The sequence below is a fragment of the Siphateles boraxobius genome, unplaced genomic scaffold (assembly GCF_051911475.1).
Source record: "Siphateles boraxobius isolate OS27281-9 unplaced genomic scaffold, OSU_SipBor_1 56, whole genome shotgun sequence".
Taxonomy (NCBI): Eukaryota; Metazoa; Chordata; class Actinopteri; order Cypriniformes; family Leuciscidae; genus Siphateles; species Siphateles boraxobius.
Window position 1 is genome coordinate 5399399 of NW_027509182.1, and position 24229 is coordinate 5423627.

The window sequence follows — 24229 nt, forward strand, 5'->3', positions numbered from 1 at the left end:
AAGGGGGGTGGAGTCTCTTAAGTCCATGAGGGGAATCCCTTGTTGTTGAGCCCACGCTTCGTCGACGAAATTCCCTTCCGCTCCAGAGTCTATCAAGGCAGAGCAGGTGACCGATGAACCGGACCAACAAAGGGAAATGGGAAGTGTGGTACACAACCTCGACGGAGGGTCCCGAGAAGAAGCACTCACCAGTAGCCCTCCATTTACTGGCGAGCATTGGCTTTTACCGGGCACGCGTTAACAAAGTGATTAGGTGAGGCGCAATACATGCATAGACGGTTGGTAATCCTTCGTTCTCGTTCTCTTGTAGAGATGCGTAAACCTCCGAGCTGCATAGCCTCTGGCTCCGGGGCAGTAGAAGGCACGAAAGTAAGAGACGATTGCTTAGAAGAATCCAGGAGACGTGCCCGGTGACGCTGATCAAAGCGTCTCTCTAAGCGAATGGCCATGTCGATAAAAGCATCCAGACGAGAAGGGATCTCTCGAGCGAAGAGCTCATCCTTTACTTCAGGATTGAGCCCCTCCAAGAAAGGGGCTGCTAATGCCGGTTCATTCCATCCACTAGTGGTCGCGAGAGTGCGAAACTCTATGGAAAAATCCGCCGCCGAGCGTTTGCCTTGACGAAGTGAGGAAAGCCTTCGGGAAGCCTCTTCCCCATAGGCGGAACAGTCGAAGAAACGGATCATCTCGGCCTTGAAGCAAGAAAAACTAGACACACAGTCAGTCACAGCTTCCCAGTTAGCTGCTCCCCATTCACGAGCACGACTGGTAAGGAGTGAAATAACATAAGCGACCCTGGCTCGATCAGAGGCATATGTGGATGGCTGGAGAGAAAAAACAACCTCACATTGAGTCAGAAAAGCCCGGCACTGAGTGGGCTCACCCGAGTAACAAGGAGGTTTATTGATCCGTGGCTCTGGTGTCTCGCGGTGATCCTGGGTGGTGAGTGCCTGATGATGTTGCTGGAGAATCTTTGAGGAGAGCGTCGACACTTGAGAGGCTAAGGACTCGATGGTCTGTCTGGCAGCGGAGAGTTCCTCCTTATGCCGTCCCAGCATGGCACCCTGGAGTTTAACTGCCACTTGGAAACGATTGCCACTCGCTGGGTCCATCTTGGCCAGATTATTCTGTAATGGATGATGAAAGAAGACTCAATAGCGAAATAGCAGCAAACAGTCTTTAATGAACAGAAAAGGTGCTGTCCAGGTAGGCACGAAACAAGTAAGCAAACAAAAAGCCTTAGGGGGCAATTGGCAGTCAGTAGTAACATAAACTCTTCGTCCTGACAGCACGGCAGATTGATTAGAGTTGGAGAGATTAAAACAGAGCCAGTCAGCGCGGAAACTCACAGGTGATCAGAGATCCCAGAAAGCGACGAAGGTGGAAGACAGGAAACAGGTACTCCTCAACACGCACAGCTCAGTAACAGATCTCTATGGTGGTAGATAGCTCAAGGAGCGTGAGCACAGAACAGGACTAGACAAGACAGGTTCGATAGGGCAAAAGTGCAACACTGAAATACGTAACACGTCTGAATAATCTGGCGACAAGACAGGAGAAAACCGGGGAAGAAAAAGCATACACAATTAGGCGGAAAGAGGAAACCGGTGTGAACAGGATAATTAGATAATGATTGGAGAGTAGATACAGCTGGAGGTGATAAGGATGAAGTGCGTGTAATGAATGGTGTAGTAATCCGCGAGTGTAAATACCTGAGTGCGTGAACACGAGGGGGAGACAGAGAGAAGGGAAAACAGAAAGAAAGAACCAGGATCATGACATTTAACCAATGTTACTCCCTGGTGAGTTCATTTTTCAGACTTTATCTCCATAAATTTTTATCGGGGTGACGAAAATGATTTGAACCGGTTCGAAAGAACTGTTTCGCGCTGGAAATTAATCAAGCTTAATCAGAGTAAACAGTAATCCCCTGCACACCATGGATTCATGAGAAACGAATTCACTGGAATAGTGTGGCTGTGGAGGATTTAAACGTAATCGACTTAACTACATGATCTCAGAATTTTGCTTGGGAAAACCCCGAAATAAACACTTTTAAGGGGCGGTTTTGTTTTTAATATTCCTTTTTTTTCATTTCCACAGAACTCTGGCTAGTGACTACAATTTCTTCATCTTTGTTGGGAAGTGAACTGTAGCCTTTGTAACCCGGCCAGTGTTAAATTGATAACAGTTGATAGTTTAGAACAGTGGTTCTCAAACTTTTTCGGTCACTCCCCACTTTGGACAAGGGGGAATTTTCAAGCCCCACCTGCCCCCATCGCCCCAACACATTGCTAATGAAATACGCAACAACCTTAAAATGTTTCAATTTATTGCAGTAACAAGTAGTATATCAGTATAGTAACAAGTTGTATCTAAATACAAACTATCTACATCAAATAACAGCAAGTTCAAAAATAAAGAAAATAAAAGTGCAACTGTGTCATAACTTGCATGAAATTCAAAAATAGAGAAAAATAAAAATGCAGTTGTATCAAAAAAATTGTATCAAGTTCAAAAATAGAAAAGAAATAAAAGTGCCACTCGCCATAGCATCAGCACCCCCTGGTTGGGGGCTGTGGACTAACATAATATTGTACTTAAAAACGTGATTTTTATATATATATATATATATATATATATATATATATATATATATATATATATATATATATATATATATATATATATATATGTATATATATATTACACATATTAAAATAGACATAACATACTGTGTTTGATATGGGATTAAAATGACGGGCAGTGTATAAGATATAAACTAGAAATAAATTATATTTTAAAGTAGGCCTATATTAAATAAAATAAAAAAAACATTATTTTAAATTGTCAAAAACATTAAAAATAGTAATTTTTCCAAACTTTTGACCGGTATTCTGTATATATATCCTATATAACTCATTCAGTCAAACCCATTCTCTTATAAAGCCTAGTAAAAGAAGCATCATAATTCCAGCCTTTATGCATAGTGCTACATCTGAATAAATAGAGCTATGCCGTGTTCAATCAAAGACCAGGCACACTTTAAGTTTGCCAGTGTACATAGACACAGGCAGAGTTGCATGCACGCTTTTATTCTCAAGCTTTTCGAAGTTTGCTGTCTGCCTATTGTTGTTTTATGCAAAAAGTCAGAGTCTGGATAGGACACACGAGGGCCTTATGCAAATGGCGTGTCTATCTGCTGGTGTGGGATACTGGAGAGGTGAATGCTCTTCTACTAACCCACTTTGCTAAATGTGTTTCTCTGAACCTTTTTGAGAAAGGTTCACTCAGTTCACCTAAGAAAAGCAACACAGAAGCAGGGATTTAATCTACAGAGCCAGGATCCGTGGCTTTTATAAGGTAAGTGTAGATGTACTTCTCAAAATTTTTATAGAAATGCTTTATTTCCCAGATATCTGCTTACTTCTCAAGCGGAGACCGTTTTGTGGAATCATATTGTTTTGCATTGTACCTGTACACAGCTCTAGATATTGACAGATTTAAATGTTTTTGACTAGAAGAGATTAGGGTGGAGAGACAGAGTGATTGTGGTGAATGGGGATACCCTTGCTCTTATGAATATTACAACAAGCCCTTTACATAAAGGAGACCATTTGAAAGCTGGACACATTAGAATAACCTCAAGATCATTTTACTGGCTGGGCCCAGGCATGAATCGCCTCAGTGTCTGCATAAAGTTGTGATCCTGTAGGAAAATCAGCTATATTTATCATTGCAGATATTAAGATGAGCACAGAGGCTGTTGAACAGACAGAATCTCAGCATGAACCAGCTGGTAAGGAGCCTTTTCACTCTCTGGAATATTGTCAATTGCCTTGAAATGGAACAATTACCTCTTAACAAATGTATGGTGACATTTTAATGTAAATAACATGGAAATATAAGTAACTAAATTATACAGCAATTATATTTTTTTGTGTATGCTATTTAAAGTTGTAAAATAACAATTTGTTGCACGAAACTATTATAAGTGAGGTTTACAATATTTAAAAACTATAAAATATGACATAAATGTACATTTGAAAATATTCTGTGCTACATTACAAAACATATTTGATTATTTTCTTAAATATTTAGAATAATTTCACTGCTTTTATGTCCAAATGTGATTTTATTTTGGGTATTTTCTTACAAATTGTCTACTTTCCAGTTTTTGAGCCTTTATAATCTGTGGTTAAATGTGTTCAATGTTAAATGGTTAAACACAGTGTTTGTGATTCACCTTTACGTTTACTTGAAATGAGGATCATAATTTCACGAACTGCCATCGGGCTTCTTGACAATAACCGTTTGTGGTTATGACCAAAAGTTTAACTCTTTGTGTGGATGGGACACTGGTCACGCTCTCAGGCAAGTTTGTACAAATGGCTTTGTGCCAACCTTAGAAGTAATTTTTATGTTCAGTGCATTTATATCTATACATTTTCTTTTTACTTTTTATTTGTGACTCCATAAATTGGGATTGTACTTAACTTTGAAAACAGAGTACAGAGTGCATAAGGCGTCTAGGTGTGATGCGTGCAGGCTGATGGATGTGAAGTCTACCAGGATGTATGTGGCGGTTTGTTTGCAGTGAAGCGCTAATAGCCTCAGGCACTACTGAATCTTGGTCTGGTTACAATGACTTCTGTACGGAACCATTGCGCTCAAATGAGGAACCTGAGAGAAAAGAGAATTCAGAGAGAGCAGTGTGTTGTCCCTCATTGTTAATATATATATATACATATATATATATATATATATATATATATATATATATATATATATATATATATATATATATATATTTCAATTATGTTCCATCATCTCTGTGGTGTGAAATGTTTGGATATGGATTAGGCTTCAGGTTAGACCTATCAGATGTCCCATCAGGTCATGTAATACCTACAAATATTTGGATTGTACAAAAGAAATGTTGTTAATGTTTACAAACACCTTTATATGAGCCTACATGAAAACTAGTGAAAGTATTTCACTAAAATAAATTAAAAAATCCACTGTTTTGTAGTAAGAATATATTTAATTGTGTTTGACTTACAATTGCTATTAAGTATCATCACAGTTTATGTACAAAACACGTATGACTGGATGACTATAACCATTTTGACTTTAAAATCAGTGATTTTAACGAAATATAAATGCAATCAAAATGGAGGAAATTGGTCATGGCAGGTTTTATAATCATAATAATGTGAGTGTGTGTGTGTGTGTGTGTGTGTGTGTGTGTGTGTGTGTGTGTGTGTGTGTGTGTGTGTGTGTGTGTGTGTGTGTGTGTGTGTGTGTGTGTGTGTGTGTGTGTGTGTGTGTGTGTGTGTGAGGGGTAGGAGTTAGAGATGCACCTGGAGGTCTGTAAGTATTCAAATGTGAAGGCCTCTAAAAGTTGCCATGGAAACTCATTTGCATGATCTGATGATTTCCATACTGGAAGTTTGGCTCAGGAGAAGCGTATATTTCCATATTGTGGAGTGAGTGAGTGCCGTTCTAACCATGGCCTCATAGAGATAGATTTGAATTTCAAATGAAGAGAGATTACCTGGTATTGACGACCTTTGAACCGCCGACTAACCCTCCTCGCTCAGTTTAATGGAACATTTGGGAGTTTGTTTTTATGGTATGGTCCATTATAAGTCTTACTGTGAAAACCTCTTGAAATAAACAATGATACAAGTTTAAATGAAAACTAAAATGTTTTGTAAAATGATCTGGATCCCTCGGGTGGGAGACAATCTGAATGTTTATGCATAACTCTTACTTTAATGCTAAGTGTGATTATCTTTTTTGTTTTCCAGACATTGAACAAAATGGCATTGACTTCAGCAGACAAGTAAGTACAAACTTTGCTTTGCTTAATATTCATCATCTGAAAACGTACTGTTTCAGTATTCGGAGCAGCGCATTGCTCCTCTCATGAGGTGAAGCTCTTTGGGAGTTCAAGTGGAATTGGATTGAAAGATTACAAAAGTTTTCTAGTGTTACACTACGTGAGACATTTGAGTCATTATGAATAAGCTTCATAAGTTCTTCAGATAAGCCGGTCATATGATCTAATGGTGAGGACAGAGAAAACTTTCGTGCACAGGAACTAGCTTCAGGCTTCTAAGGGCATTTGCATACTGTGCCTGCGGGAAGGGAAGGAATGTTTGTTAAAGGCCCTTTGCAGAACGAGTCCTGCAGCCTTACTGGTCTCTGTGTACACACAAGAGTGCATGTATACACACACAAACACACATGCCTGAGGACCAAAGCACAACAGTGAACAACTGCATATCTTGAAATGTTCACCAGGTTTGGGTTATCTAACCAATTATTTGTTTCACGTACAGATAAAGACTGAGAACCTGAACGATTCACCTCATTCTGGTTCATCACACAAGACATGCCACTTAACTCAGGGATCACCGGTGCCTGGTGGACAGCTTACTGGGGTACGTCTTTATCAACACAGTCAATGAGAACTCATGCACACACACAAACACTTATGTTTCGAATCAAGAAAATTAAGCCTATTTAGATCATTAGGCCTTTTGACATTGTTACTTTTTTAATAACAGATAAAAAGATAGTTCAGCCCAAAATGAAAAATTCTGTCGTCATTTACTCGCCCTCAAGTTGTTCCAAACCTGTATGAATTTCTTTCTTCTGCTTAACACAAATGAAGATATTTTGAAGAATGTCAGTAACCAAACAGTTGATGGGCCCCATTGACTCCCATAGTATAGAAAAACAAAAAAAATACTAAGGAAGTCAATGGGGTCCATCAACTGTTTGGTTACTGACATTCTTCAAAATATCTTCTTTTGTGTTCAGCAGGTTTGGATCAACTTGAGGCTGATTAAATGATGACAGAATTTTCATTTTTGGTGAACTATCTCTTTAATTACCAATTAAGCATTGATTTCAGTCCCAATTGTCATAATTGCAAAAAAAATTAATTACTATAATGTGAGAAAAATGTATATATTAAATATTTATTCTAATTTTAAGTATTTATGAGGAAAAAACTAGTACATTAAATATTTATTTTATTTTATTAAGTATTTATAAATCACGGAAGCATTTGTTAAATGCCTTTAATGTATAATAACTTCTTCTAACCATTTTTAATATAATACAGTAAAAGATAATCTAATTAAAATCGCCACTGAAAATAATCTAAATTAACAAAAATATAAGGGAAAAGCAATATGGTAATAATGAGAAAAGTCTGATTAAAAGATAGTTCACCCAAAAATAAAAATTATGTCATCATTTACTCACCCTCAAGTTGTTCCAAACCTGAATGAGTTTAGTTTTTCTGTAGAACATAAGAGAAGATATTTTGAAGAATGTGTGTAACCAAACAACTGATGGTAGAAGTTTTTTTTTTTTTTTTTTATAACCTCACACAGGTTTGGAACAACTGGGTGAGTAAATTATTTTCATTTTCAGGTGAACTATCCCTTTAACTGTCTTAAAATGTATTTCTTAATTCAAAATATCTTTTTGAATTAGATATTTAAGCACTTTAAGCAAAAAAAAAATTCAAATTGTTTCATCTTGGATGCAATGTGACCTGAAAAATGTTTTGTTAGATGTAATGCTCAAAAGTTTGAGGTGAAGGATAAGGCATGCATGTAATGGCTGGTGGTTGGTGTTTTTAGGAGTTGCCCTCCCTGCACTCTCTGCCCCAGCTCGTCCTGATGCCTGGATCTCATCTGTCCTCTCCATCATCATTTCTCCTCTCACAGGCCCAATCAGGACACCAAGGTCAGTGGATGTACTGGATCATACTAGGGATGATATTGCTCAGTGAGAAAGATATTTTTGTTTGACTTAACACACGTTTAAATGCTGTTTCCTCCAGCACTGCTGCAGCCCAATCTGCTTTCCTTGCCATCCCAGTCCCAGACAGGACTCTTACCACACCAGCCAGGTCTCGCACTCACTCCTCAGGTACATCAGAGCCTTATGTTGGATTATTTCTTTGAAATAAATAAATGAATTAATGTAAAAGTGTTAAAAACAAACAAACACCAGAAACATTTTACAATAAGGTTTCATTTGTTAACATTAGTTAACATGAACAAACAAAGAACAATCCTTTTACAGCATTTATTAATCTTAGTTAATGTTATTCTCAACACTAACTAATACATTTTTAAGATCAAAAGTTGTATCTGTTAACATTAGTTAATGCAATTAAAGAAATGAAGATTTTTTTGATGAAATCTGAGATCTTTCTGTCCTTCCATTGACAGCTACGCAACTACCACTTTCAAGCCCCAGAAAGGTAGTGAAGACATTAAAGTAATCCATGTGACTCAGTAGTTTAACCTCAATTTTATGAAGTGATGCGAGTGCTTTGTTTGCGCAAAAAACAACAACAACATAATTTACCACTTTATTTACTAAATATTAATCACTGACGCGCATTCAGGCAGCAGCGTCTGCTCTCGCGTCAACATAACGCGTGCATCGCGGTCCCCTCAGGAACTCTCTTTGGAGATGAATATTTTGTAAATAAAATGGTAAATTATGTTGGTTTTTGTTTTTTTGTGCAAACAAAGGACTTGCGCGGCTTCATACAATTGAGGTTAAACCACTGGAGTCACATGGATTACTTTAAAGATGTCTTTACTACCTTTCTGGGGCGTGAAAGCGGTAGTTACATAGACAGTCAATGGAGTGACAGAAAGCTCTCAGATTTCATCAAAAAGATCTTAATTTGTGTTCTGAGGATTAATTAAAGTCTTACGGGTTTGGAACGACATGAGGGTGAGTAATTAATGACAGAATTATAATTTTTGGGTGAACCCTTTAATGCATTAACTAACATTAACAGATGAGAACTTATTTAAAGTGTAACCAAAACACCTGTTTATTCTTCACTGTTACTATTTTACATGTATTAAATAAGTAAAGAACACAAATGAAAGTATGGGAATTATATAGTGACCAAGAAATGGTCAAAACTATCTTTGATTTTTTTTCCACCCGTTGTCTTGTTTATAGCTTTGCCCCCTTTTTCCTTTTTTATTTTCAGAAGAAACATACATTTGGGCAAATGCCTCTAAACCTTTGATTATATATTCATTGGTTCATATGTTGTTTATTATATTCATCTACCTTGATATTTAAACCTATTAAATGTCACTCCCCTCATCATAGACATAAAAATGCACATCCAAACTTAAATAGTTGTAAATCATCATGAATACTTTGGAATACAGAGCTAAGGTCTCTTTTAAGGGTCTCTTTTTTAAAGAAGACACGCAGCAGATTATTTATATATTTTACAAAACAATTTGGGCTCTAATTGCTAGAAAACCAAAGCCATTTGTCTAACCAAGTTTTTGTTTCCCAATTTGAAGTTGATTTCATAAAATAAAGGTTCCTGGCAACTTTTTTAAAATACATTTCTGTCACAATGTGACTTCTATCACAAAACAATAGCCAAATATGGAACCTTGAGTCTAAGACCCTTTTTATCAAGTTTAGAAAAAGATTTAATAATGCAGTACATTTTGAAACATGAAACCATCCACTAGGGGTTGGATCCTGCTAAAAGGTTTTAAAGTACTGTTTCCATGCTAACGCGATGTCAATTTCAAAACAGTTTTCACTGGATAATTTTTTAAAGATTTCGAATGATAATTTATGATGATTTCTAAAATGTGTGATAGAAAAAGAAAAGAAAAGTGTTCCACTACTAGGACACTGACATTTAACAGTGGTACTGTAAGGTCTTTCAATGCATTTCCATCATGGTAGTGAGAAAAACATGGCATTGACATATTGACTATTACTGTAATTCATAATACCTGGGTACTTTTTTAAGGGCATGAGAAAAGGAAAACAGATACCAACTGATTGCCTAGACTTTAATAGCTTTATTTTCTCCTAAGGCAATGGGCAGGACAGGGCTGGCTGGCTCCTCTATGGATGGACACCTGGACATGTCTCACTTACAGGTCCCTAAACATGTGGGATCACCACAAGATGAGCCTAATGATCTGGAGGAGCTGGAGCAGTTTGCTAAAGCCTTCAAACAAAGACGCATCAAACTAGGCTTTACTCAGGTAAGACTTTGTGCCTGGTTTTACAACTGTTTTAGATGTATATTTTTTATGGTATTGAACAGACTATATGTGAACCGTCCTACTCTACCCCCTCCGAGGGGTCTCGGCGTGGGAGGTCAAAAAAGGATGCTAAAGACAGCTGCCTCTAGCATCAGTCGCTAGTGAGCTTTTTGAGATCAGGGGAGTGAGGTTAACACGCACAGCTCTTACTGGCCTACGACAGTTACACTCACTCTCCTAAACCTCACTACCATCCGGGTCACCAACCAATCCTACTCAACCTGCTTCGAGCGGTATTCGAAAAGGGGTCTCAGCCGTTGGAGGTGGCCGCGCTAACAAGGGCGCTAAAGACAGCAGCAGCCGCTAGAATCAGTCCCTAGCGGGCCTACGTCAATTACATATGCATTATAAATATCATCAGCTTCCGTTGAGTTTGGAAAATTCTTTACACAATAGCCTATCAGACTATCTCTTCTACTGTCTCTGAAAATGTCCAGATTTTTAAATCTTCTTGCAGACAATCATTTTAAGTGGTGTTTAGTCAACTGGGTGACTAGAGCACATTGCAAATATACATAACCAGAAATAAATGAATCGTACTATTTCAAAGCGGAAGTGCATCACGAAGCTCAGTGCAAGTAGTCCATCCCAGAAGCGAGAGACACAGATTGTGTTTGAAGCCGCTAAATTCTCATCAGATTGCATAATTAATAAAAAACAGAATGGAAGCAACAATTCTATCTGAAGACATATAAAGTAAACGTGTGAATATTTCAATATTTCTCCCTAATGGACATTGTTTAGTGATCACAAATAAATGGAAGTGAATGCGATTGAATATGTACAGATATTCTATCAAAAATATCAATAACTACCGATTGATATTGCATAATTTTGCAATCCTGACAGAAATGAGGATATTGCTGTCATTGTAACGTCTCGGGTTACGACTGTAACCTTCTCAGGGAACGAGACGCTGCGTCGAGAATCGACACTTTGGGGAACGCCTCCAGCGTGACGCGTCTGAAGCCTGTATGGAACTAGTCCAATCTTGATTGGTGTGGCGTCATGACGTCACCCGTGACGTTGCATGTGACGGTGAGCGGAAGCTATAAAAGGGAACCGGATCATAACAATGTCAGCTTTTGATTGGTCGAAGCAAGTCGCTCTCAGGAGCGCTAGAAGTGTGGCCGAGGGACGCAGCGTTACAGTCGTAACCCGAGACGTTCCCTTTCGAGGGAACTCGCGCTGCGTCGAGAATCGACACTTTGGGGAACGAAATACCCACTGCGCCACACTGAGAGAATACGCCCTGGTGTGAAGCAATCTGGCACACTTAGGATGATAGAACTTGTGAACCCGGAGTAAAGGGCAGATCCAGACTGTACTGTCTAATAAAGGTGTGAGGGGAGGCCCAGCCCGCGGCATCGCAGACCTCCTGAAGAGAAACAGTAAAGCTTTAGAGGAAGCCACTCCTCTAGTTGAGTGGGCTCTTATCAGAAGAGTCGAAGGCAAGCTGCGTGCCTCATATGCTGAAGATATAGCCTTTACTATCCATCTGCTGATAGTCTGCTTGGAAACAGGGGAACCCCTCTTAGGTGACCCGAAACATACAAGTAACTGGTCCGACTTCCTCCAGTCCGAGGTTCTATGAGCATAGACCTCCAGGGCTCGGACCGGGCACAATAAATGCTGCTTATTATGCTCATCCGACATATGCGGTGGAGGATGAAATGCCTGAAGAATTATAGACCGCGCCACATTTGACGGCACCTTAGGCACATAGCCATGACTAGGGTCGAGAAAGGCCTTTACTTTGCCGGGAGCAAACTCGAGTCAAGAGGGAGCAACCGATAAAGCCTGCAGGTCCCCAACTCTCTTGAGGGACGTAATGGCTATCAGGAAGGCTACTTTAAAGGACAAAAACTTCTCAGACACCTCATCCAATGGTTCGAAGTTGTGCCAGGGATAACCCTTCGAAGACCACTGTCAGGTCCCAAGTGGGAACTCTGGACTGGATGACAGGCCTCATCCTCCTAGCTCCACGAAGAAAACGTACGATTAGTGGGTGTCTTCCCAAGGTGCCCACCCCTAGAGGCGTGTGGAAGGCAGCTATGGCCGCCACATAGACCTTAAGCGTGAACAAGGAGAGACCGTTAGAGAAACGACTCTGGAGGAACCAGCACTGAAGCCACTGGGCAGTTAACTGGGTCCAACTGAAGTTCTCTGCACCATAAGTTGAACACATTCCACTTCAATGCATATAGTTTCCTCGTGGAGGGGGCTTAAATGAGAGTTTAAAATGGTCTCAACAACCTCAGTTGAGAGACCAACATTTATGAGCTGGTCCCCCTCAGGGGCCAGACCCATAGCTTCCATTGCTCCGGCAGGGGGTGAAATATTGTGCCCCTGGCCTGAGAAAGAAGGTCTCTCCTGATCGGGATTTGCCAGGGAGGGCCTGCTAAGAGGACCATGATGTCCGAAAACCAAACTCGGGCCGGCCAGTACGGGGCTACTAAGAGTAAGCTGATCCCGTACCGTCGGACCCTCTCTAGAACCCCTGGGAGCAAAGCAATCGGGGGAAATGCATACAGACGTAGCCTCGGCCACGTCTGAACCATGGCATCCAGCCCCAGGGGAGCTGGATGCGAGAGAGAGAACCAGAGTGGACAGTGAGTGTTCTCGTGAGAGGCAAATAGGTCCACTTCCGCCTGTCCAAACTCCTTCCATATTAACTCCACCGACTCGGGGTGGAGTCTCAACTCCCCGGCCCTCAGCCCCTGCCTCGACAGGATGTCTGCTCCCACATTGCTGTCTCCAGGGATAAACATTGCTCTGACTGAGAGAAGTTTGCCCTGGGACCACAGGAGGACCTGATGTGCAAATCCGCATAGAGGGCGCAATCTCAGGCCCCCCTGACGATTTATATAAGAGACGACCGACGTATTGTCTGTCTGTACTAGAACATGATGGCCTATGAGGTCTGGAAGGAAGTGTTTGAGAGCCAAAATCACAGCCAGCATCTCCAGGCAGTTGATGTGCCAAGAGAGATGGTGGTCCTTCCAGAGACCCCTAGTGTAGCGGCTTCCATAACCGCACTCCACCCTGTGAGAGAAGCATCCGCAGTCACAATCTTTCTTTGACACGGTGCTCCCAACACAGGACCTAGGGACAGGAAGGTTTCTTCCACATGACCAAAGAACGAAGGCATCTGCGCGTTACTTTGATGATGCGAAATGGGTTCCCCCTCGGGGAAAACCCTCTGGTCCTGAGCCACCACTGTAGGGCTCTCATGTGCAGCAGGCCAAAAGGAATAACGTTGGACGCTGCTGCCAGGAGACCCAGCACTCTTTGAAAGTGTTTGACCGTGATGGTTTGGCCTAGCCTGAAGCTCAAAACTGTAGTCAAGATGGTATTTATACGAGCAGGAGACGGCTGTGCCCGCATCGTGATTGAGTCCAAAACTACCCCCAGGAAAGTGGTCTTTAGTAGAGGAACCAATGAACTCTTCTTGGCATTGAGTCTTAGTCCCAAGCACCTTAGATGATTCAAAACAACATCTCGATGTTGAACCGCTATCTCCTCTGATTGTGCCAGGATAAGCCAGTCGTCGATATAATTGAGGATGCGAATGCCTTGAAGTCTCAACGGAGCAAGGGCAGCATCCATGCATTTCGTGAAGGTGCGAGGTGACAGCCCTAGGCCGAAAGGAAGAACCCTGTATTGATAAGCCTTTCCCCCGAAAGCAAACCTTAGGAACTTTGTGTGCTGAGGAAGGATGGATATATGGAAGTAAGCATCTTTTAGATCTATCGTGACAAACCAGTCCTCGGACCTGATGTGACTCACGATAATAGGTATTGTTAACATTTTGAACCTGTATCTCCTCAGAGACCGGTATAATACCCTGAGATTTATAATGGGACGTAATCCCCAATCCTTCTTGGGAACTATGAAGTACCGGCTGTAGAGCCCGGCTTCTCGCTCTTGGGGAGGAACATACTCTATGGCCTCCTTCACTAAGAGGGACTGAACTTCCTGTTCCATAACCAGACCTTGCTCGGGGCTGACCAATGTGTTTACTACCCCGCTGAACCTGGGCGGGCGATATTCGAACTGAATTCTGTACCCTCGTTCTATTGTGTGCAGGACCCACTGAGATATATTTTGAAGACCTTTCCAGGTGTCTAAATAATCTACTAGGGGGACCAGTCTCTCTGGACTGGCCTTTGGTGTTAAATTTGATATATCGGTGACCTGAAGCATTTGTCTGGCAGGAGCTAACCGATTTAATTTTTCTGCAGGCCTCGTGAGAGGAAGCAAACTTGACCGGACTGCCATATTTTCGGGCGGACACTGTGATGTGCGTTCGCTGGAAACCGATGCGACCCGAAGCGCTCTCAGTGGCGGGAAGCAAACATCGATTTCCTGAGGGCTCCGCGAAGGAGTGATTTGTTGAAACTTGATCGCGCTGGACGCCCTCAGAGGCCTGCGCCACGCGTCAGGGCCTCTTCGCCGAAGCCTTCCTAGCCTGAATGACAGTCCTCAGATCTGCTCTAGGTTTGGAATTCTTCGGCTGAGAGTGTTGCCTCTGGCTCCAGGCCTTTTGCGGGGGAGCACGAGAAGCAACACTCTCCCTCTGCTGTTGCAGGTGTGAGGAGCTGGTGGCAGCCTCGTGGGGAGGCTGCCACCAGCTCCTCACACCTGCAACAGCAGAGAGGAGACGGTGGCAGCCTCGTGGGGAGGCTGCCACCAGCTCCTCACACCTGCAACAGCAGAGGGAGAGTGTTGCTTCTCGTGCTCCCCCGCAAAAGGCCTGGAACGACTTGGAACGACGGCGGGGGATAAGCTGTTTTAATGCGGCTGATTGTCGTTTCGTCTCCTGAAACCTCTCGACGACAGTGGTGAGTGCGTCGCCGAAGAGGCCAGAAGACGAAATCGGGACGTCGAGGAGGAAGGCCCTGTCCCTGTCCCCAACACCCGACAAATTCAGCCACAAATGTCTCTCCGTGGCTACCAAGGCTGCCATAACACGGCCGATTGCACGGGCCATCTCTTTGATAGCACGGAGAGACAAGTCAACCCCTCGACGCATTTCTTGAATATCGTCGAGGGTGACCTCCCCGCTGTCGTCCACCTCTTTTAGTAGGTCGGCCTGGTATGCCTGCAGGAGCCCCATTGTGTGCAGGCATGCACCAGCCTGACCTGCCGCCATATACGCTTTCCCAACCAAGGCCGATGTTGTACGGCAGGGCTTGGAGGGAAGCGCCGGAGCTCTCAGGGACGATGCGGCCTCGAGCGAGAGATGAGATGCAAAAGTCTCTTCAACCCGAGGCATCGTCCCATAGCCCTTTTCTCTTGACCCCATTATAGATGAATATATATTTACATTGAGGCTGGAAAGTCGAGAGGAGAAGGGCCTATCCCACGATCTCGACACCTCGGTGTGGAGATCGTTAAAAAATGGGAGGCTCCGGCGCGAAGGTTGTGACCGGGCTTGCAGGAAGCCCTTATCAAGTTTGCTTTTTACTGTCGCTTCCTGCTTTTCTGGTGGCCAACTGATATTTAATTTGGCCACAGCCCTATTCACAACCTCCAGCAGCTCCTCAGATGCAGGAGAATGTGGTGGCAGATCTTCACATTCTCCTACATCGATGCTCAAATTATCCACCTCCTCGGAGGCAGATAATTCGAGTATCTGGTCCTCTTCACGGGCGGAAGAAGCCGCTGGGCGGGCTTCCGAACCGTGAGCAGGACCACGGGTACTGGTCGATTAATGCTGAGAAAGGGCCCATGTCGTCTCGGCATCCTCGGCCAGATCTCTTTGCGATCCCCATGAATGCAAGCGCCGCGGTGCCTCGGCAGACGCGGGACCTGATCCACGGAGAGCGTGTGCCTGGCGTGCCTCATCGAACAGGCTCAGGCGGGAGCGGAGCGTTCTAAGGGGCATTAGATCGCAGTTAGATTCGCATGCTCCACTCCCAGACAAACAACACAGAGCGAGTGTGTGTCACCTTCGCTCAGAAAGCGCGGACAAGGGGACGCACATCATCTGAAATGCTTCTCTGCCATCATATATATAAATATAGGGAAGGGATAACGATAATACAACACCAAATAAGACAAACAGTCACACAGAGCGCTTCGCTGAAGAACAGAAAGCTGACATTGTTATGATCCGGTTCCCTTTTATAGCTTCCGCTCACCGTCACATGCGACGTCACGGGTGACGTCATGACGCAACACCAATCAAGATTGGACTAGTTCCATACAGGCTTCAGACGCGTCACGCTGGAAGCGTTCCCCAAAGTGTCGATTCTCGACGCAGCACGAGTTCCCTCGAAAGGGAACCAGGTTTTATCATAAACAGTGGTCAAATATTGAAGCTATTCTGATTCAGTTTCTCAAGCTCAAATAAGAATGCTTTGTGTTTTACACGTCAGTGAATAAACAAGCATACTTCGAGAAAAAAAAAATACAGAAATGTTGACTGAGTAATGAAATTCACATATATTGTGACAGTGTCATTTTTATTATTAGTAGTATTAAGTAGTAGTAGTATTTTGTTATTGCAATTTGGTATATTTCTTTCCCTGTCATTTCAATTGTCTTTTCAATTTAACTTCATGTAGGTATATCCACTCAAATTTAAATGGAAAAGAAGCCAATTTTAAATAGGCTACTCAATGTTGCCCGACCCTTTGTGGATCTCATCCAGTTCTCAAACTCTCCTGTGATGTGTTTGCAGGGTGACGTGGGTCTAGCCATGGGAAAGCTGTATGGAAATGACTTCAGTCAGACTACCATCTCACGCTTTGAGGCTCTAAATCTTAGCTTCAAAAACATGTGCAAGCTCAAGCCCTTGCTAGAGAAGTGGCTGAGTGATGCAGGTATGTGCTGTTACTGCACTCTAGTGGGCAGAACGTAATATTTTTTTTTCTGTTAGCATCAATTGGTCTTTTTTTGCGGACTGTACTCAAATACCTGCGATATTAAACCTTCCCTTCACATCACCTCAGAGAACTCGCCATCCGACACCATGACCAACACCACCACCCTACCACCGCTTTTGGAGGGTTACGGAAGGAAGAGGAAAAAGAGAACAAGCATTGAAACTAACATCAAGCTCACACTTGAGAAACGCTTTCTAGATGTGAGTTTGTCATTTTTACTCCTTTTTGATGTTTCATATGAACATAATTTGAGAGAATTTCTCATTGTAGGGAGCATGACAGAAGAATGATAAATATCTTTGGTCCATACAGAGTTTGCCATACAGAATACAACAGTTTACGGTGTTTGTTAATATTTTTAAACTTAAGTTAATACAAATACAGCTGTTCATTGTTAGTTCATGTTTCCTCATGTCCATTAAATATTATTAATAGATATTAAGAATGATAATTTTTTTCCCCAGTATTTCAATGTTTAGAAGCCTTATGCTCACAAAGGCTGCATTTATTTGAAAAATACAGTAAAAACGGTAATATTGTGAAATATTATTTCAATTTTAAGTAACTATTTTCTATTTTAATACATTTAAAAATGTAATTTATTCATTTGATGGCAAAGCTGAACATTACTCCAGTATTTAGTGTCACATGATCCTTCAGAAATCATTCTTATGTGCTGATTTGCTGCTCAGTTGTTATTATTGGTGCTCAGTTATTAATAATGGTTCTTATAATTTTCAATGCTGCTGTTGATATTTAACTTGAAACCATCACACATTTTTAAGGATTCTTTAATGAATAGAAGCTCAAAAGAACAGCATTTTTTTTTTAATAGAAAACTTCTGTATCAGTATAAATGTCTTTACTGCCACTTAATGTGTCCTTGCTGAATAAAAGTTTTTTTTCTTCAAACTTTTTAATGATAGTGCAAAAATGTTTCTTGAGCAACAAATTAGCATATTAGAATGATTTCTGAAGGATCATGTGACACTCTGATGAAAATTCAGATTTGTCATCACAGGGATAAATTACATAAATATATTCAAATAAACAACAGCTCTTTAATTGTAATAATATATATTGACTGTATTTTTGATCAAATAAATGCATCTTCGGTGAGCATAAGAGACAAAAAATCTTAATTATTCCAAACTTTTGACCAGTAGTGTAAATGTTGAAATTAACATTAACTAAGATTAATAAATATAATCTTTATTGTTAGTTCACGTTTACTAATATAGTCAACTAATGTTAACAAATTGAACCTTATTGCAACGTGTTACAATTCATTTATCATTTACAGTAACATAGTATAATTTTGTTGTACACTTGTAATCTGCCACAAGTAAATTTAGTCAACTGTGTGCAGCATTAGCATGTGGAGGTTTAATCCTAAACTATCCCAAGATTTAGAGAATTATAAGATGTCACTACTTGCTGAAGACAGTCCCCAACCTGCTCCTGCTAAACTGTACTTTTAAACGTAGTGTAACAGGTCCTTTTCAGCAATGACAAAATGCATCAGTTTTCTTTCAGTGTGCAGGCTGCAGGCTGTGACACATAAACACACTTTATTCCCTATATCCAGAACCCAAAACCCAACTCTGAAGAGATTACACTCATCTCAGAGCAGCTAGCCATGGAGAAGGAAGTAGTACGGGTTTGGTTCTGCAACCGGCGGCAGAAAGAGAAGAGGATATACTGCCCCATGTCCACTTCACCCATGAAGTCTCACAACTACAACCCTCGTCTGGTGAGTCTGAGAAATCATTATTGAATGAGATGGGGGTCTGTCTATTTCCTCTAGTAATGATTGATCTAGTCCAGAGGAAATTATTAACAGTCCATTTTAGCTCCCCCTGAAATTTTCCAAAATGGTAGTGAACATGATTCATAATGCACATGTGGCATGCTTTTCTAGACACACCCAGTCATAAAAGTATAACCTGAATGGTGACCATCAAGTTTTATTACTAATGATCTCTGGTTCAAGGTGGATAGAGGAGCATATGGCAGATCTTGTTTCATATAGAAGTAAATGAAGTTTCTTCTATTCTTTTCTATTACTGTCACGAGTATGTTAGTTTCTTTGTGTTTTTGTTTGGTTCTGTTTCTGTTTGCTTGTGTTCCCGGTCCTTGTTAGTTTCTATGGTTACTGATTATTCTATGGTTACTGATTATGTTAGGCACGTGTCTACTTCTGTTGATTAACCTCCTTGTGTATTTAAGCCTTGAGTTTTCTTTAGTGTCTTGTCTAGTGTTAACGTTATGTTATAGTGTGTAGTGCTTCTTGGTTTCTCCCTCGGATTACTACAGCTAAGAAATAGCAATTTTATCATTTTCAATACAATTATATAATATATAATATGTTATTATTGGTTTTTAAAGGTATTATATTATACCTTTCCATGGTTCTGGGGTCAGTACGATTGTTTAAAAGAAATTAATACATTTAGTCAGCAAGTATGCATCAAATTGATCAAAAGTGAAAATAAAATTTCTTAAAATGTATCATTATATGTCTAATAATTCTAATTTCTAATTCTTTTTAACTTTCTATTCATCAAATAATCCTGAAAGATATGTATCATGGCTTTCACAAAACATTAAGCAGCAAACCATTTTTAACTGTGAAAATAATAAGAAAGAATAATAGTTGAATGTTACTTGAGCACCAATCATTAGAATGATTTCAGAACGATCATGTGACACTGGAGGAAAGGCTGCTGAAAATTCACCTTTGTCATCACAGGATTAAATTACATTTTAAAACATATTCAAATAGAAAATTGTTGAACTGTAATAATATTTCACAAAATTACTGTTTTGACTATATAAATGCAGAAAATCATCGAAAACATTAAAACCGTAAGGTTGACCCCAGACTTTTTTAACGGTCATGTATTTTTTAATTTCTACATAAAGAAATGGAACAAATGGATAGCCATGATATGTTAAAATAAAATTTTAAATGAATAATTAATTACGTTGGCATGTTTATAACTTCATCTTCCTCCCCAAACTGTGTGTGTTTTAGAGGGTTTGTGAATAAAGAGATGTATGTTTTTTCTTAAAAAAATGTTCTCCACCTTGTTTCTAATTTGATTAATTTCCTGTTTCAGCCTTCAACTTCACGCTCATTCAGTCCACTCGCCTCTGGAGGTGGTAAGTATAGAGCTGGTGGGATGACCAACAACACTATTTGCCATTGTAGGAAAATGTATTATTATAATTTATAACCTTAATGTGTTTTCTGATGTTATAACATATTTTTCTTGCAGTGTCATCAAGCTCCTCCCCCAACAGCCCCAGTCGAGGCTCTTCCCCCAGCACCCTGTCCACCACATCCAGTCCACTGACGGCACAGGGGGTCAACCAGACGTTCAACACCACAGGGTATAACCACATCAAATACCTTCCCTTAAGTTACACACATGCAGCCATCTTATGTGTAAAGAGACCATATGATGCTATTTTAAAAGGTCATTGTTTTGTTTATTGGGAATAGTAGAATAAGTTAACATGCTTTAATGTTAAAAATAAAAAATATATTTTTCATATACTGTACATTATTGCCGAACCTCTATTCCCTGTCAATCGGATAGGCTCTGATTGAATTTCAGTTTCTTCAAAGCCCCTCCTTCTGAAAAGCCCAGAGTGCTCTGATTGGCCAGCTGACCCAGTGCATTGTGTTTGTCCAAAACCTGAAATGTAACGCCCCTTACCATAATAGCAAGTTTCAGCTTCTAATGCCCAGTACACATTGTATGATTTTGGGCTGTCAGATGAAAGATGACCAAGCATGGCGATTTCTGTGGTAGTGGCTCCTAAACGGTGGTCCTATGTCGAACAGTGAAAGAGGTTCAAAGACGGCCGTTGTCACGCTCTTGCGACCAAAGCATGATCATCTCACAGTGATGCTTCTACGACCTACGTCTACTGACTAGCCAATAAAAATGCAACATGAAGTGGTACATTGATCAACGTGATATGGCGCTAAAACATAAAACTACTAACCTCCATTTGAAAAATTGCCATGCCAAGCCTCTTTTCCCTAGGTATGACGCATCCATATTCTCCTCTTTTGCTTCCTTTTTTTTTCAGTGCTCATAAAAACCACAATTGCCAAAGTTCAATTCATCTTGCTCTATTTGTTTACCACTAGCTCATGCTGATGACATTTTATCCTTCTATGGTAACTTGCGTTGTGGCCTACAATTCAAGGTGTCATCACCGCCGTCGACACCAGGCAATCAAACCAAGTGTGAAATCGCCCTAAAAATGTGGATGATCAAGCAGATCAATCAGAACCAACTTTGTAAGCATGACTTGTGTATAACCAATGTTGTACTCTCCCAGGTTCAGGAAGCTGTCATCCATTAAATGCACATTACACAAGCTTGCTTTTGGTTTGTACTACTCAGGAACAGTAACCACTGGTTCCTAATTTCATCAGTTTTTGGAAGGCCAAACGAAAGGGGTTTGCTTTCACATAGGAACACACAGCTTCTCAACAACATGGCGACAACACTACAATTTACTGAAGCCTTGTCTTCTTTCTTTGCATTTGCATTATGCTAATGTTTTATGTCATGCGTTTACGTAAATAAAATCTGGACTTTGATTGAGGCATTTTAGGCAAGTCTGGATCAACGTTCTCTTTTAGAATAAATCTCTTTTGTAGGAGAATATGAGCTTTTTGCAGATCTTATACATGCACAAACAAATACATTACACACTAAAGGAAAAGGAAAACGTTAAAAAGCAACATATGGCCTCTTTAATTATTAAGGAACCAGTCAAACTGACTTATGATGAATTTTACAGATCCTGGTATCGCTGGAACACCGCGTCATACCACCACTGAAGAGTTCCAGTACATCCGAAAGGCAACAGCTTCACTTCATAACTTAACAGACGAGAGAGGTCTCTGTGAAAGAAAGGAAATATTAATTCTGTAATGTTTACAACCTGCACTAAACGTGGAGGCAGAACACAGAGAACCCCTTTTCTGCTTCTCATGGTCTAATGTTCAAAATGCTTGTGAATAGAGCTTCACTGCTAATTACTGAAGGGAAAAAAGCACTAATATGCAACAGCACATTCACATTGTTTAGATATGCAAACTTGCTGCAAAGAGCATGACAGGCATGTTCCGCATTTTCAGGAAAGCTTTTAATGTGTGTGAAACCTTATTTCACTTTCTGTGCAAAATCTCTGTGCCAATTTTGTTGGAGATGAAGGTTCAAATCTGGCTTTATGTGTATTGATAACGACGAATAAACTGCACAAAACAAAACACAAACTTTTAAAAAACACTGATATTTGTATACCTTGTTTACATATTGCTTTATTAGAAATTTGTGTCACTGTTGTGTAATTTAATGCTGAAGGTTCATTGACAATTTTAGACGCTAGGTGTGCAGTTATTTTGAGACAACATTTAGTTGATTGGTCAGCACAGTTTACAGTTCTTAATATATTTTCAGCATGCACCTAGTTTTGTGTTTCTGAATTTTTCTAAGGATTTCTGGCAGGGAAAACATTTTATATGCCTGGTGTGGAATATAAGCATTTCACACTATTTTTTTATGCAGCATTATCCAAAGCATTTGAAGTGCCTTGAGTTTCACATTTTAGCTTTACTGTATGATTAATACTATTATCTAGATATTGTTTGGTTGTTCTTTGCTTTTTTTAAATTTGTATAACACTGTTGTATATTTCAATTTCACTGTTTGACTGTTATTAAAATTTGCACTTACATATGCCTCTTTGATATACTTTTCAACACATTTGCATTTGGGAGCATATAATTATGTCATAATTAGAAGTCGAAATTTTGAGATAAACAATAATCAAACCAACAATAGGGCAACAAAATGCAAGTGCTGTGACTAGTCCCAGTTTATCTAGCACAGCTAGCAAAGATTGTATATATATATATATATATAAGTTGCTGGGTTTAAAGTGGGTTTCTTAAGCAGTGGGGTTATCCTAAACCTGCTTAAATACTGTGGGAAAGGTACCAGTGTGGGGAGAGGTGTTGATGATGTGAGTAAGTGCGGGTACAACTGAGGAAGAAATGGCTTGAAGGAGATTAGTGGGGATAGGATCAAGTGGACAGGTAGTATACTCTTAGAAAAAAGGGTTCATTGGGGTTCTATACAGAACCATAGGGTTCTTTACTCAACTCCAAAGAACCTTTTATGCTAAAAATGTTCTATAATGGCAAGAAAGAACCCTTTTCACACAAAGGTTCTTTAGGCTATTATTCATTCATATATTACATCATTCTGCAACATTTTGTAGTTGTAATTGAATTATTGTTTATTTAACTGTTGTAGTAACTTAATATCACATTTTAATCATGCTGATTTTTGGAGGATAAAAACTGAAATGGCTCTCTTCGTGTGATATTGATTAACTACATAAAATTATATAAATATATACATTTTGATTGGAGAGATCTCAAAACAGACATATGGTGTAGTAAATGAATGCCCCTTTAATGACTTGGACTACTTTGACGTCACCAAATCGTTTCCTCCAGACTTAATGCATGATTTCTTGGAGGGCATTGTGCCCATTGTGATCACCAAAGTCATCAAAGCATTGCATTTTTCTGAAATAGTTTCACTCAGTAACATAAATGCTGAATTGGAAGCATTTCAGATTGGAAAGAACGACAAATGTAATATTCCACAGAAGTTACCACAAAGTGTTCTGAAACAGACCAGATTGTTGGGAACAGCAGCTCAAAACTGGTGCCTTTTCAGAATATTACCCTTCCTTATTGGACATTACATCCCACAAGACGAGGTACTGCAGTGCAGAGAAATTGGTGAGATCATTTTGTCCCCCCGCATAAAAAAAAACAGTCATACCTTTTCTCAGCCTTCTAATTGGAGAATTCCTCTCAGATTTCCAAGCCCTGTTTCCAGATACTTTCCCACCAAAACTGCACTTTCTCACACACCATCCTCGCCTCATTTCAGACTTTGAAGTCCCTGTGGTGCATGAGGTTTGAAGGCAAGCACCAATATTTCAAAAGACTAGCCCGCAACACTTGCAATTTCAGAAACCTGTGTTACACCCTCTCTAAAAGACACCAGCTGAGGCAGTGTTGGGAGTTAACATCATTGGATCACTTCCACAAAAGACATACACTGAAGGTGAACGGTCAGTTCCATT

At 40.4% G+C, this 24229-nt stretch overlaps 1 protein-coding gene across 4 annotated transcripts; it reads left to right on the forward strand.

The window, feature by feature from the left end:
* The first annotated feature begins 1783 nt into the window (after positions 1–1783).
* On the forward strand, positions 1784–22801 carry pou2f3 (POU class 2 homeobox 3). Of its 4 annotated transcripts, XM_077206514.1 has the most exons (15): positions 1784–1802; positions 3285–3363; positions 3743–3799; positions 5814–5848; positions 6348–6449; positions 7413–7427; positions 7665–7770; positions 7868–7956; positions 9909–10082; positions 16831–16972; positions 17102–17235; positions 18624–18788; positions 20158–20200; positions 20317–20431; positions 21863–22801. In XM_077206514.1, exons 3-15 carry the CDS (start codon positions 3751–3753, stop codon positions 21900–21902), a joined length of 1209 nt encoding a protein of 402 aa, XP_077062629.1. In that variant the 5' UTR covers positions 1784–1802; positions 3285–3363; positions 3743–3750; the 3' UTR covers positions 21903–22801. The 4 variants fall into 4 exon arrangements, with proteins under 4 accessions (XP_077062629.1, XP_077062631.1, XP_077062632.1 ...); XM_077206516.1 differs by lacking the exons at positions 1784–1802; positions 7413–7427 and having other exon boundaries at positions 3009–3363; XM_077206515.1 differs by lacking the exons at positions 1784–1802; positions 3285–3363 and having other exon boundaries at positions 3616–3799.
* Positions 22802–24229: the final 1428 nt, after the last annotated feature.